Source organism: Lepisma saccharinum, chromosome 24 (assembly GCF_977018435.1).
Source record: "Lepisma saccharinum chromosome 24, izLepSacc3.1, whole genome shotgun sequence".
Lineage (NCBI taxonomy): Eukaryota > Metazoa > Arthropoda > Insecta > Zygentoma > Lepismatidae > Lepisma > Lepisma saccharinum.
The window spans coordinates 44,372,730-44,389,435 of NC_139252.1; the positions used below are offsets into that span (position 1 = coordinate 44,372,730).

At 38.1% G+C, this 16,706-nt stretch overlaps 1 protein-coding gene across 3 annotated transcripts in view; it reads right to left on the minus strand.

The window, feature by feature from the left end:
• The window catches only part of LOC145978052 (polyamine-transporting ATPase 13A3-like), a 104,680-nt gene that overhangs the window by 72,754 nt on the left and 15,220 nt on the right, over positions 1-16,706 (minus strand). For all 3 annotated transcript variants that reach the window (XR_014440650.1, XR_014440651.1, XM_083110458.1), the window contains exons 2-4: positions 8,353-8,418; positions 6,397-6,564; positions 4,692-4,828 (exon numbers count right to left, since the gene is read on the minus strand). Coding sequence is in view for 1 of the 3 variants with exons in the window: in XM_083110458.1 (XP_082966584.1) it covers positions 4,692-4,828; positions 6,397-6,564; positions 8,353-8,409 (362 nt within the window). In the remaining 2 variants the exon portion in view is untranslated. The remainder of the gene's footprint in view (positions 1-4,691; positions 4,829-6,396; positions 6,565-8,352; positions 8,419-16,706) is intronic.

Genomic DNA, 16,706 nt, shown 5'->3' on the forward strand with positions numbered 1-16,706 from the left:
AAATTAAGGACTCAGTTGTTAGCATATGAAGATGATGTAGACATACTGGGGGATGATGTAAATACAATTAAGAATAATGCTAAAATATATTTGAAAGCAACTAAAGAGATAGGTTTGGAAGTTAGCAAAGATAAAACTAAATATATGATTACAGGCCGAAACCAAGTGTTAGGTTATAATCAAAATCTAATTATTGATAACAACTCGTTTCAAGAACTTAGGAATAATACTAACAAATGAAAATCGTATTAAAGAGGAAATAAAAAGCAGGCTTAATTCAGGAAATGCATGTTACTTTTGTCTTCATAAACTTTTGACGTCTCGTTTAATATCTAAGAAACTAAAAGTTAAAATATACAAAACCGTAATTTTGCCTGTAATATTATATGGAAGCGAAACTTGGTCCCTTACATTGAAAGAGGAACATAAATTGAGAGTATTTGAGAATAAGATCCTTAGGAAAATATTTGGTCCTAAAAGGGATGAGGAGACAGGTGAGTGGAGAAGGTTACATAATTTAGAACTACATAATTTGTATTCATGTCCAGATATTATTAGAATAATTAAATCAAGAAGACTTAGGTGGGCAGGCCATGTGGCACGAATGGGAGAGGAAAGAAGAGATTACAGGATTGTTGTTGCGAAACCTGATGGTAAGAGACCTGTAGGAAGGCCAAGACGAAGATGGAGAGACAACGTTGAGAAGGATCTAAAGGTAATCGGTAGGGATGGAAGAGAGTATATAGATCTTGCTCAGGATAAGGACAGATGGAAGGCCTGTGTTGCTGCAGCCATGAACCTTCGGGTTTAAGAAGGCTAGGGAGTTAGTTAGTTGGCTATGAAATGCCTATAATTTATGTTCATTTTGGCATGCAATGGTAGAGGTAAGAATCAAGAGGAAAGAATGTTTTCCAGGGTAGGGTGTAAGTTATTTCGACAGAAGTCAGAGTACACCGGCCAGTGAATCAACTTTCCCTGATGGCCAGAAAGTGCTGAAAGCCCGCTGGGTCCAAACAACCTAGAACCAAACAATCCCAACGAATGCATTTAGGGGGAAAATCCTCGATCTAATTTACATACGTATTTTGTATCCATTGTTCCCACGAAAGCGGCCAATGGGCTCTGGCGGTTGAAGCGATCATTTGCGGCCATGATTGCTCCGTGAACTGCGATGATCTTCTCCCAGCCAAAGGCCGCAGTTCACGGGGTGTCCTCTCTTGTGAAAGTGAAATTGTTCACAGAGAGAAATGCAGCATAATCGATGGTTGAAGACGGAGAAATATGTTCATGTTTTTAGAGATGCAATGGAGCTTTCCACGGGTAAAAGTGACATCGCAGGCACTAGCACGGATATGACATTTTGGCCAATACCGATTAAGTTCTTCTACTTCTTAGGTGTTCAGTCCAGAGGTTGGTTGCTCAAGCTTGTTTTTTTTCTTACCATTCGAAAATTTTACTCCACCTTTCCATTACTACCTTGCTTACTTCTTCTTTCTTCTTTGTTCCTTGTTTTCTAATGACTTCGAATTAAGTTTCGGATGGACCCTTTGCCGACGCCTGGAAAGCCGTTTTTGAAACACTTTAAATTCTGAAAAATTCCTGCTCAGAATTTCTTCTAGAGCAATCACGTGAATCTTCGTGTGATTTTTCTTTCCCTGTTGTCTGTATATTTGCAAGAGTTTCATGGCTACGTAAGCTTATTAAACTAATGCGAATATCTAGACAACACCGAAAGCGAGAGAGACAAATATTAGCGTGAATGCTCTAGAAGGAATTCTAAGTAGACGTTATTCAAGAATTTGCATAATAGGGGCAGTTTTCCGAAAGGAGAGGAATTTTTGAAAACGGCTTCGCCCAAAGGTCCAGTCAAGTCTTAAGCAGCTCAGGAATATTTATGATTTAGGAGGTATAAAGTTCGGAGTTCCGACATTTCCGACACCGTCATTTGCGGCACTAAGGCAAAAACTGGTTTTCTCCCGTCATAAGCGACACTGCTTGGATTTTCCCCTACGATTTCTAATTTGTGTACCAGAATTAGCGACATTTGCGTACGTCCAGCAGAAATATCATCACTGAAGAAAGTATTTCCCGAAGCTCAGGTCAGTGGTTGTAATTATCACTTTAACCAATGTTTGTAGCGAAAGGAGCAGGAGTTGGGGCTGACAAACGATTACAAAACAGATCCAGACGTGCGGCTGTGTATAAGAATGTGTTCAGCTCTGGCTTACCTCCCTGTGGCTGACGTCGATGATGGATGTGTGATGGAAGATGCGCCAAACCACGACATATTGAGAAAATGTTTGGATTATTTTGTTGAACAGTGGATGAACAACTCTGTTTTCGACATTTCCATGTGGAACTGCTCCCAACAGATGCACAGGACTAACAATGCAGTCGAGGGATGGAACCATACAGTTAATGTATTGACGGAAAAGTCAAGTCCTAACGTGTACCAACTAGTAAAGACTTTAAGATTAGAAGCTGTATACAACGACTATTTATGTGAGAGGAGGGCCTTGAATCTTAAAGGGAAACGTAGACGACGTCAGTACATTATATTAGATTAGAGAATACAAAGAGCGTTTAGCGACTATGAAATGCATAGAGATCTTAAGCGCTTTTTGAGGAGAATGGCGTACGTTCAGAAATGAGAATGAAAATAGTAAGATGTTGGCTCAACTACAAGAGAAACGACGCATTCTACATTTCTACATTGACAAGGGATTACAGTCTGCTCCTATACTGACAAGGGATCTAAAAGATTCGTCATTGACAAAGGATAAATACATCTAGCTTTTAAACACTCAGCTTCCATGATACCAGTGTGAAGGAAAACTAATAAAGGTTTTAAAAAACACACCACCTTCCATGATGCTGCCAGTCCTAAGCCTGGATAAAGTGTGACAGGAAGCTATTTACACTTTGTGTCGCAGATGACGGTGTCGCAACTGTCATGGAATATATTTTCCACATAGTGTCGCATATGACGGCAGAAATGCTAGTGTCGCATACGACGGTGTCGCAAAAGTCGTGGATTCATAAAGTTCAATCTCTATGTAGCGTTTAAAAGCCATCAAAATAAACAATTTGTATCAGTACCATTATTGTCGCTGGTGTGTCATTTCAGTGCTACGAACATTCAAAATGATCCACTTTGTCATCTGTATGATTACAACCCAACATAACATTTGATAGCATCTTCGACGTTTCTTCCTGTCGTGAAACGGGGTGTGACAGCGTTGCAAGAAACACACATACACTGCGAAACTGCGAAACTGCCAACTACACTATATGTTATAAAACTTAGCGAGGAACGTGTCCAGTAGCCCAAGGGGAAGTCAACCAGCTTTAGATATTTATTATAGTAGTTTAGGATATACGAGTAAAACACTTTTGTTGTGTTTTCCATTGTAATTCTCGATCTCGAATAACTGTTTAGTAATCATTTCTGAATCACCCTGTATCGAGAATGTCCTACAATGGAATCAAGCTGCATTCTTTCACAAAACAATCTGAATCCAGATGTCTATGTAACGTCAAACGTCCACACAATAAACACCAGCCTTTTCATTGTCACTTAGCGTTTACGTGAAGATTGTGCTGAAGCTTGGAACAGATGGATCTTTCACATCGCGCCGTATTTCATGTGAAAAAACATTCACTTTCTCGCCTCACAGCTGTAAACATTGTTTGCTAGAAACGCTCTTCCGTTGTAAACAAAGCACCATGTGAAGCAATAATAAAATCAGTGAATGGCAAATCGGTAACAACCCAAGCGATCTCTCCAGAAATGAAAAGCAAGGGAATAACGGTACGGGAATATCTTACGTCACATTCTATATTTATTCCATTGGTTTTTAAAATTATAATATAATTACAATATGTTGCAAACACTTAGAAGTTGGTATATCCTTTTATTCATAAGCTCGATTTGATTTCTTAGTAAAACAATTATTCATCGCAACCTCATTTGTATGTATGTAATTGATTTGCCACATTTTTTGGAAACTCCAAAGGAAAAACTTAAGAAATTATATCATTATTGTTGTAAACACAATATACAATGTCGTTCATAAGTGCGGAAACAGCCGTTTCAAAGAAATACGGAGTGCAGGATCGTCACCACCGGGAGGGCAAGTGTGGGATCTAGCCCATCCTCCTGCCCACCTGAGTAGTATACAACTACATTAGGAATTTTCAGAATCATTTATAGCAGAGCAAGAATCACACGCACGGGGAGAGATAAAGACAAAACAGACCGAAAGAAAAGTATAAGAAAATGAGACAGAAAGTGAAAGAAAAAGAGAAGGAAAGAAAATAAGAAAAGATAAGAGAAACAGGAAAAAACTAAGTTGAAAACAAACACAGAGAAAGGATATGAAAGAAAGAAGGAAGAACAAACAAATACATAGACAGAAGAAGAAAAGAGAGAGGAAGACATAGAGGGAATTTGAGAAAGAAAGGGATGGAAAGAGAAAGCAAAAGAGTGAAAAAAAGACAGAAATAAGAAAAGATATGGATAAAATACAGCTTTTGCGCAGTGACACTGTGCAAGTAATAAGTACATGCTGTTTATACTATATATTTCCAGACACGAGACGAGACAAGTATTTACAATTCGATACGTATCGAGAGTTAATCGTCTCCATACCATCTATAAAACAAATAATACTTTGAAAACTATTCCTTACCTAAGTTTGACGAACTGAAAGCTCTCCCTGTCCCAGACATACTTGATCTCCTTGTTGTAGAAAAACACGAGCGGCTCTCCCTCTTTGGGAGCGGGGGCTCTGTACACCTCCTCCTCCCACCATTGGTTGTAGCTGTCCTAAACAACAATAATGTTTATTAAACCGAAATCCTAAATCGCTTTCATGCACTTTAGCAGCACATTACTGTATTTACTTCTGCCAAAATTCCTAATGAAAAAAACTCATCTATTACTTCATCCAAATTCAAAGAGAGAATGAGGGAGGGCGAAAGAGAGAGAGAGAGAGAGAGAGAGAAAAAGATGAGACAGAGAGAGAACCGATGAGAAAGAATGAAACGCAGTAAAAGAGAGGAGAGAGAGGGAGGGGCAAATTTATATAGTACATGTGTGTGTATGTGTGTGTATTATAAAATATACATAGTGTTTCATGAATAATAATATTCATTACATTATACATGTATAGTTTATGTTCCATACTAAGTTTTATTAATATAGTATTAATATTAATACAAACAAATATATATAAGCTACGGAAAATTTGGGGCGAATGTGGAAATTTCGGAGGGTCAATGTCGGCCAGCCTTCTTTACTTGCCACCAGGTTTTCAAAATTATTCTCTAAACTGGCACGCTCGTCGAAGTCTTCTTGATTTAATTATACATCCTAATACTATTAGGATATTTACATAGTTATCATATAATTCAGAATTTTGCAATATCATTCTCTACTTACTTCATCTATTTTCAGAGCCAACTATTTTTCTAAGGATATTATTTTGCAAGACTCCTAATTTATTCCTATCTTAACTAGAGGAATTAGAAATTAATAATATATATAACATTGGTATTGTTTCAAATATGTTGAATCACCAAAATATTAGTATATCCCAGATAACACAAAAGGTTGTGGCAATCTTGCGATGTTTGCAGCTTGTCAAAACCAGTTTTATACCGCAAGCTTGACATAAACATAATTAATATTAATGTTACTTTGTCCCCGAATTTCTAGATATCTTTGACAGAAAATAGGTATTCAGTGTCATGAAACTATTACATATATATATATATATATATATATATATATATATATATATATATATATACACACACACACACAATTGTATATTTGTGAATGCAAACGGCACGAGGATTCACTTGAATATTCTAGAAGGAATTCTAAACATGTTATATTACAGAACATTTTTCAAAAATAAAAACATTTATAGAAATCTGCTGAAGCAAGGTTGATACAATACTACTTAGCATGAAAAAAGCTTCAAACTTGCCTTGAAAAGCTGAATTAAAGTTTGAATCAAGCTGACAGTTTGCTTTGACAAGCTTGTATGAAGCACATGCAGATTTCCGTGACAAGCTTGTCATGTCAAGGTTGCTGTAATTTGACACACGGTAACTAGTATGCTTGATTCAAGCCTGATGCAAGCGTACAGCTTACCATTTTATGATTGCAGCAAGTTTGTTCACTTCACAACAAAAGCTTGCTTCATGTTTGAAGCAAGCTTACTGTGCTCTCTGGAATAATAGATAATATCTAGACATCAGTTACTTCTTCAAAAAATTCAGATAACTGGAACTGTGCCTTGTTCAAGTGCCTAGTTTCTGTTTATTCGGGGGGCTAAGCGTGTGTATATAAACTTTGGCTAATGGGAAGTAATGTGTGATTGGTACCTTGAGCAGAATCCTGTCGGCGCACTGGGCGGCACAGGGCTTGTGGGTGCAGAGGAGCTTGAGCTTCTTCTTCCAGGTGAGCAGCAGCAGGAGAAGCCCCCCGGACACCAAAACGGCTGCTACTGTCAGCCAGAAGCGGCCGCTGTCTCTGCGGTAGCCCAGCATCATCTGCAAACAAAAATTCACAAAAGTTGATTTTGGCGAGATTAATAACACGAGTTAATCGCAGTCACCCCTTTTAATGTAGCAACTGCAACTATTTTGGCTACAAGATTATGAAGACTAGGTTCGAGCCATTTAAGAATACGTTCCTATCGTCGCGTTTAGCCAAACTGGAAGAAAATTCGTGCTAAATGGAAAGATCTGATTGATTTGAAAAAAAAAATGGATTCGTCGGCACGTAGCTATGGCCATTTTGCACACTTCAGTATATACGGTAAAAAAAATCCGTTTATCTAAAATCCTTACCTTAAAATTTAAAAAAGGGGGTGTAAAGAGCCCTTTGAGACGTTAAAAATAAAATTTGTAAAAGGACCTGCCCTGCACAAGCCAAACACAACACATAAACAAAAGTAGGGATAGCTTAAAAGCTACCTCAGAAACAGTGGAAAAGACCTGCTCTTCTCAAAAGGCTAAAAACATAGGCTTAAACACTGTCATCGTCTCCAAACATAGTTGGAAAATAATTGGGAAGCACCATCTAACTAAAATTGGTACATTCCAGAGGAATATGCAGAACACTTAAAACAACGTTTCTAGTACGGAACAACGGAGGGTCCAGTATATTGCAGCAAATGACGATGTGTGATACAAGCAAAGAATCACTTAGTGTAAAAGTCGCTAAAAGAATTTTTGGCAAGAAATGGTAGCAAATATATTTTTAAAATATGAATATGAAACCAGAGATCTTATAAAAATTCATGTAGTTCCTGGAATTCTGACTTTTCCCTTCGTCTACACACTATACAGTATTTAGCAATGTAATAAAATTATATCAATATGGCAGCCCTTTCCAGCTTGTAATTCCCACGACGAACCTCTCCTGCAACCAGGACAAACACGGAACTTTCCCCTTAGGAATGAGTACAACGAACAACAGACAGCTGTCTTCAGCCTTTTGTGCTTCCAAATGCATGTACAGTCACGCCGCTGCCATTCTGCTGACTCACTGTGAGAGATACCTGTTCTGGGGGCAAGGCAAGAAAATGTGATTCACAAGGAAGTGTGTTATACAATTATATATCATCTTAATATCACTCTCATTATTATGTATAATAAATATCTGTGTCTAGGCATGGATGCCTTGTGATTGTCCTCTCATCAATTTCATCATATCGTCACTCATCCTCATCTTCGCGATTAGCCAAAAATGGCAGAAAAGCGAAGTAAAATATACCGAATAAATCAAAATTATCTTCATTTTTTATGTCATAAACGTTATGGCTATTTTTAAGATAACATTTAAACCATTATCTTAACCTGTAGCTGCATTTCCGGAACAGATGAATTTCATCGTTTTTTGGTCTAATTATAATCTGTATGTGCTTACTTGCAAAGTATTCCTATAGCAGAAGTAACTAAAAACACAATAGGTTCACGGTGGGTTTGGTTCTTATGAATAGGGAGACAATATGCACAAAATAAACGTTTTGTGTTTAGCTTCTAAACACGAGACTTTTTGAACGGCATAATCTTGCGTCTGTCAATTTCTTTTAAGGCGGTACAAGGGGCACAATTCACATCAAACGATTAAGGGAACTATTGCACCCCCTTCCAAAAATTGAGGATGGTACAATGCACCTGCCATTCTTGCGTCTTTGTCTTTCTCCAATATTTTATCGACTTACCTCTATGTAGACAATTTGCTTGCTGCATTACACTTTTGTTCTTACTTCCTCTCAGTGGAAACAGCAGTAAATACGAATTTACAGCGCGACTGTGGAGCTTTGTACTCACCATTTCATCCTCTTCCCCTGCGTTCAGTCTTTCCGGAAGCGCTTTTCTTCTCCCCATCTCTGCTACCTGCGAAGATCAAGATATGGAGTTAGTAAAGATTTGGTCATGCATGCCATGTGGTCTTTTAAAACACATATCAACTTTATGATGTCATGTCGGATGCCATTTTCAAGCCCTTGAATAACAGGTTGGTATCTTATGCTTACCTTACACTCCTTCGGATTGCGAGGAATTAGTGAATTAAGTAGATGTATATGAATCTCACTGGTGCGCGTTGCTTGTCAACCCCACCATCTAATAATTTCAATTTAAAATAAAACAAGCAAAACTTAATCACTAACTTTGATTACGATGTTTTTATCACGGTATATTTTTTAATAAAATAGTCTTCACACAGAAACAATGCTATCAAACATCTTTTTAGTAACAAATGAAGCTACTAATTTTGGAAAATAAGTTTTAAAACTGTACAGTATTTCGTAATATTCTCTCATATATCTCTACTGTATTATCAAGTTATATTATCCATATATGCTTGATTTTTATTTTAAAAACAAGTCTTGTTTGTTTCGTTTTTAATTATATTCAATTATATTAAAACAAGTTAGTAAGTTCAATAGTTTATTTTGTTAGTACAGTCACATGTCCATATAAACATTTTAGTCCCACTTTGACACTGGTGGGTTTCATAAGAAAATTCGGCCTACAAATATTCATGGAGTAAACCTTATTTGTAGCTAAGCTAAACACACAAAAGCCGTAATATTTAGATCGAACGATACAGTTTCATCTTAAAATTTCTAAAAATATCATCCTGACTGAAGATGCATTGCTAACAAGATGAAGAGAAATTCACAGATTTCAAGGTTTCTCGTTCTGTGTTTGACACACCGCACGATAACCTCTATGCCACGCACAGTGGACACGGGGTTAGTGTCAATGTCGAATTTCGAAAATATTTTGCTTCCGGTTCTGATATGCGTGTCAACAAACAGTCACGTGCTAGGGATCTAATGGTCCTGATTGGGCCACGACTATTAACAAATTACATGTTACTAATCTGATATTCCCAATTCAATGATATTGGATCTGTTGGGAATTCTCCTTAGAGCATGAGAGGATTGTTGTCTACATCTAGACAAGAGACGGAAGTGATGCAGGTGAATTCCCTAGGGAGATCTCGCTTTTACGAATGGAGAATATAAGCGAGATACAAGTCTTGTAAATATACATGTGGTGGGTGAACACTTCAACTATTAGTCCAATTTCCAATATCAATAAGCTTATCTGTGTTTACGATGTACTAAAACAATATTTTACAAACCTCGTGCCCCTTGCCGGAAAGAAGGTGGTGGGGTCATACTTTCGTGCTTTGACCAACATATAAAAAAGAATGTTGAATGAAGAAAATTATGGCAATGCAAGGCACTGGCTGCTTAACAAATGGAGGCTTGAGGGTCAGTGTTCACCAAGTCTCGCAAATTTTGGTTACCTGGCTTGCCCCCTTTTCGGAACATTTCTAAATTTGCTTTGTTTGGTATAAGACACCCCCCTTTTGTGTGTGTGTGTGTGTGTGTGTGTGTGTGTGTGTGTACATACTATGGCTGAGGCAATAACAATATCGACACCGATCCTTGAAAATTGTAACAAAAGTTATGTAAAACATTGATTAATATTAGTGGGTGAATATTCGACTCCGATTATGCATAAATTAACGTTACCAAGGCTTTGCTTTAAAATATTGATAAAAACACAGAATATGATTTTGATTTGATTTTTGTTATATAGCGTAGCTTACCTTCCACTCTTGGCTAATCGCGACGGTGAGGATGAGTGATGATATGATGAAAGTGATGTAGGAACACTCATGCCCAGGCCGGGATTCGAACCCGCGACCCCTTGCGTCGTAACGTAACCATTTCGCCACGGATGTTTGGCTCATCATATGAAAATAGCTGCAATGTAATTACAACACACAGTTTTTTACACATGGCATTTGTACAAAATCAACGTGATACGAATTTTGCATAACTTCCAGAATAATTAGACACTTCGAAAGTGTCGCGTGGCATTTTGCGGACCCCGAGAACGGTCAAAACGACGGGAAAATATCGGACGGTATTGGTAAATAAAATCGGTCTAAAATATATCTTTATAACAGTGTGCTCTGCAGAGTGCAAACGCATAGAGAAAGAATCCAACTACTGTCTCGAAACGTCGTTAACCTTTTACGCAGTGCCGTGCAAGGAAAAGTGCAACGCTCGGTGGACCACCAGGGCACCAAGGGAAACGCGATTCTTCCATTCTTCCAGCTTCCACCGCTTTCATGTGTCAAAGGACACGAGAAGCCATTATGGAAATGATTTGCAGAACGTGACTCGTTTGATATACATTTTTCGCTCTTGGCAAATGCCAAAGGTACGCAGCCCATTGGGAAAACAGCGGAAAGGAAAGGGCGAATGCGTTCGAAATTTGGAAACTGGAAGGCCACTCCTTGGCCTTTGCGTGAAGAAAGAGTTCTTTGTGCTCTTGAAAGGTGTTTCATTCAATTTCCTCATTGCACGGACATAAAACGAGGTTTCTGCAGACCTGAATAGTTCGATTTGATTTTTGTTATTTAGCGTTGCTTTTCTGCCACTTTGGGTTAATCGCGACGATGAGGATGAGTGATAATATGATGAAATTGAAGAAGGGACACACACAGAACACCGATGGCTAAGCCGGGATTTCAACCCTGGGCCCTTGGCGTCGTGGTTAGCTGTGCTAACCACTACGTCACGGAGGTCGAATAGGCCTTACTATACGACGCACGCTTTTAGAAGCGATATCGGGCGGGGCTACGCAGAGGGTGTGCGTGGTGATCAACCAATGGCAGGAGTGCAACGTTGTACAGTTAGGAGACTACGGCGCGGAAGTTAAAAGCCGTGTTCTGTATTTTTCTTGCGCGCAAGAAGTTTTCATAAAACTCGCCACTTTAAGGTTCATCATAAGATGGGGAAAGACATTTTGAACCTGACTGTCCAAGTCCCATGAATTTCCGTCGCCTACAGCCGGAGTTATCATTTGTTGAAGAAACAAGGGAAACATCACCTTTCATTCATTCATGTCCTTCCCTTGCGCTAGCAGTTAGTTTGGCAACAGCGCAGTAGCACTGGCTGGGCATTGGCCGAACTCATGTTCCTTCTAAAAGCGTACGCCGTATAGTGATAGTACGAGAGACAAGAGGAGACGAGAACCATGGTCGTTGCTAGAAATTTTTGTAGTAGGGGTCAAGCCATTGATAAACTTGAATAGTAGATATTATAGCAATAATTATTATTATCATGTTATAAGTAGACCTCGGATTTTAACCTATTTTTTCCTTTGCAGGTAAATAAGAAATAACAAGTTATATCGGCGTTTCATAAAAAAACGAACCCAGATAGCACAGACAGCTTGCTGCAAGCATGAAGCAAGCTTACCATGGCAAGCTAAGTAGCTAGCAGCAAGCTGGCCACGGCAAGCTATTAGCTGGATGCAAGCTTGCTTTAAGCAATCTAGTTACCACAATTGGAAGTTGAGTCATTCCATGCGAAATCAACACAGCCTTTGACCTGACCATCCCCGATTTTCATGAAATTTGGGGAATTCAAATTATGCATGGAACTTAGTAAGTATAATTTTTTTTTAGTTTCGTGCGTCTTGTAATTGTTAAATTATTCAAGGTCAAAGTTTGCAGAAATTGCCCTTTTTGAGCCCGCTTAGCTATACTAAATCTGCTGTAACTCCGCCACTATTTTGCCTAGGAAGCTCAAATAAAGCTTATTGTACAGGGAATTGAACAAGCTTTCCAGTGATATATAACAAGCCTACCTTTGGATAAAAATATAATTTTGGCACGTGACCTTGACTTTTGACCTTGAATATCTCAAAACATGTCATCACCAAAAATCGTGAAAACAATATATTTGGTCCCTCATTCCATACTATAAAACATATCAAAAAATCATTCTGGGACTGCAATGGGATCAGAAGATACAAAATAATATGTGTAACTATGTGACTGATAAAAGCCCCATTACATGAACTATGAAGAGTCAAATGTCTCTTAACACTCCCTACAAAATGTGAAGGAGTTATCCTGGGTATAATTGGTCATGAAAGAAATAGGTTAGGCACAGGGAGATCCCTAGCCGTGTGTGTCAAGCGCAGATCCTTCATACTGTTGACCGCCATATTGAATTCAACGCAAAAAATTTCAAAGGAAAGGGTGTGATGTGATATATCATATGAGGCTAGAATTTCACGAGAAATGAAGTGACGAAGGATTTTCCAACGTATCTTACGCCAGCAAAAAGTTATACACATATCTTTCACTTACGATATATGCACATTATAATGTTGTCAATGTTCCTGTGAGCACACTCGTTGACGTCTCTCACACTCGCATAGAACATTTGGTAATGTAGCATGTGCAACAACATCGCAAGCAGCAACTAATGCATTCTCTCAGATGGTCAATATCAGGGACTTTTAGTGCATGCACCATTCTCTTCAAATGTTTCTGAAGGTAAAAGTCCTCCTAAGATGTCAGATCTGGGGAATGTGCAGGCCTTTTAATAGATCCCCGTGTGCCCATCAATCTACCTAGAAAATTACCATGAAGAAATTGCGAAAATGTCTACATAGTGTGGTCACACTCTGTCCTGTTTCAAAACTCTCGAAAAGTGCCATATCCCGTAAGCAAGGGTGAAAAAACCTGTTCACTTAACAAATCCAAGAAGCCCTCACCATTTAAGGTTCCGTTGTTGAATATGGACCAACCATTTCCGTTCGCCATACATTACACCACATAATTAGCTTACCAGCAACAACCATTCGACTGAGCAAATCACAGGTATTGCATATTATTTTTATTAACTTCACCGTGAACATAAAAATTTGCCTCGTCACTGAAGAATTTTTCATTCCAAAGGAAGTGTCACGTAATTGTTTGAGATACTTTTCCCAATATTCTTCACTATTCAACTATTTGGTGAATGTAGCTGATTAAAATCATATACAATGGTGCGTATACTTCTTTCTCTCCCAAGATGTCAGCGTGATCTCGATGAGTTCCTAACATGTTAGGAGCATTCCAATGCTTTGTTTTTAACACCTCGAAAAGGAGAAAATGGTTACAAGCATGCAGTAATAAATTTTTGCTGGTTAAATATATGTTGGATAGACCTTCGTCACTTCATTTCTTGTGAAATTCTAGCCTCATTTGATATATCACATAACCCCCTTTCCTTTGAAATTTTTGCGTTGAATTCAATATGGCGGTCAACAATATGAAGGATCTGCGCTTGACACACACGGCTAGGGATCTCCCTGTGCCTAACCTATTTCTTTCATGACCAATTATACCCAGGATAACTCCTTTACATTTTGTAGGGGGTGTTAAGTGACATTTGACTCTTCATAGTTCATGTAATGGGGCTTTTATCAGTCACATAGTTACACATATTATTTTGTATCTTCTGATCCCATTGCAGTCCCAGAATGATTTTTTGATATGTTTTAGAGTATGCCATGAGGGACCAAATATATTTTTTTCACGATTTTTGGTGATGACATGTTTTGAGATATTCAAGGTCAAAAGTCAAGGTCACGTGACAAAAGTACATTTTTATCCAAAGGTAGGCTTGTTATATATCACTGGAAAGCTTATTCAATTCCCTGTACAATAAGCTTTATTTGAGCTTCCTAGGCGAAATAGGGGCGGAGTTGGAGCACATTGAGTATAGCTAAGCTGGCTCAAAAAAGGCAATTTCTGCAAACTTTGACCTTGAATAATTTAACAATTACAAGATGCACGAGACTAAAAATTTTCATAGTTACTAAGTTTTATGCATAGTTTCAACTCCCTAAATTTCATGAAAATCGGAGATGGTCAGGTTAAAAATTGCACATATCTGTGTTGATTTGGCATGGAATGACTCAGTTGCAGCAAGCTTGCCAAGGCATGCTTGCATCAAGCTTTTTATAACAAGATGTAAAAGTAAAAAGTAAAAAGTAAAGTGTTCCCCTGTGCATAGCACAACGCCATGAAGGCGTATAGGGGGTGTGGGGGTAACGCCCCACACTTTCTTGATCCGGTCGTGAGTGGGGGTGATGTGATCAGCATCACGCCCCTGACCGCCTTTACCCCCCAGGGTTTCCCCCAGGTACCCATGTTATTCGACGCTGGGTGGGCGCCGGGGCCGCTTTCACCGTTAGAAAAGTTCCCGGATTTGAACCGGCCGGGGATCGAACCCGGGACCTTGAGCATGGTAGTCAGACGCGTTACCGACTGAGCCACCGCGGCCACCAAAGATGTAAGCTTACAAAATGCAATGCTCAAAGTAAGCCATAATGTGTATCTTTAAGCTAAATTTGTGTAAATCTCTGTATAAACATGGCTGTAATGTACGTTGTATACACATATATGCATAACACCAAAATTAGAAACAATTGGGGCTAATTAACAACAAACACCCATGTTTGTAACGTCACAGTTTATCTTTGCAGCTTATAAAAACTTTTCATGCTCCCCCAAAATAGGCAATAGTTAGTCTGAAGAGTTCCCTGAACTAATCAATCTCAAACTATACATTGGTAATAAATTTTTCTTTGAAGTACTGATTATATAGTCTGGGATAAAAATATTTTATTCACCACATTTTATTTTCTGATCTTCGTTGCAACTTCAATATTCACACATCTTTCTAAGGATAATAAAACACATTTCTTCACTAACTACAATCAATCAAAGTTATCCTTATTTATGCTACTAAAACTTATGTTTGTTTTACATTTGAGTCGTACTGCCATCTAGTGTAAGCCGCATGAAATAAAAGCTTTGGTACTTTATTCACACGAATTCTTTCCACTGTATTTCGGTTTTATTTTATTTTGTCACTATTGTTCATGTTTAATAAGTATCTCTATTGTTATATTAAATGGGTGTCTGTATTGTTTTATTTTTTTAAAAATGCATCCTATCACGCTAGTTATCACATGCATCAGGCGTACGTCCAGCTTGCCATGTCAAACTTGCTTTGACAAGCTAAAAGGAAGCTATCGCAAGCTTGCCACAAGATTATGTGCTATCTGGGAAACAACTGACTAAGTTTTATAGTGCCTAAAATAATCTATTTTGCTTGAACCTATCTTAGGTTTATGTGCCTGAATTAAACCTTTTTTTTAGGTTTTTATATTTTTTTTAGGTTTTACAGAATTTTGATATCTCACAGAGGTATTTACTAGGTTTGGTGGTGAAATATTTCAATGCCTGGCGTGTTTGAAACATGTTTTCTGTCGATTTCCCTCCCTCCAAGTGTATGATGTTTATCAAAGCTTTAAACAAAACAAAAATGTCTGACGTCACTGTTACCTGCAGGCAGTGGTGGCGAAAGGGGACAGTTCCCCCCTACTTTTTACCCCTGCACTATAGACTCTTAATGCTAAGCCTTGCCTACTAAGATAAAGTAAATTGTTCTCCCCCCTTCCCCATTCTCAGTTTTGGCACCCAATCGTCTCTACTTCCTGCACAGTCCCAAGTACAAACTTCTGATCTGTGTGGCCTTGCTCACTTTCGCGTCAGTTTGGTCCTTTTTGGCATTCACGCCTTGCGAAGTAATATTTCAGCATTCAAATTAGCACTACTGACTATGTTTCTGTTGAAAGATAATTTTCAGCACATGAAATGATAGTCACAGACAAAAGGTGGAGTTTGAATGTGGATAACGCAAAAAAAATCATGGTGGTCACTAGGACCATGATAAAATTCAAGTTTAATTCCTGGTTTTCAAGGTGAACTTTCCAAAAATTCAAAGATACAAGCAGATGTTTTCTCTATTCCAACCTTACGTATTACCGACTCTCACCCTACCTTCCATACACAAAAATATTGACAATATAAAGGGTTTGTATGATTTCAATGTAACAAAAAAAATACCTAATCAACTTCAAGATATATTATTTTGTAATAATCTTTCGTTTGTCAGATACATTGTTCTGTAAAGACACTAACAAAGCAAACGGATTGAGAAATTTTTGTTTTATTTTCTGTGTAGCTTTCTTGTTCATCCTCAAAAAATGAATGAAATAAAAGTAAACTGAGATAAAGTTGCCTCAGGGCATTTATAAACATGAATAAATTTAATTGGATTTGGGTTAATAAAAGTTGCAATTTTTCACGTCTACGGGGAAAAAAATGGAATAGAGGAAACATCCGCTTGTACCTTATTTCATATCTTGTCAAAATTCATGAATAATTTCCAGAGCCAATAATCCACGTGTAATCCCGGAATTCAAGGAATTCCAAGTGAGTAGAAACCCTGATATTGTGC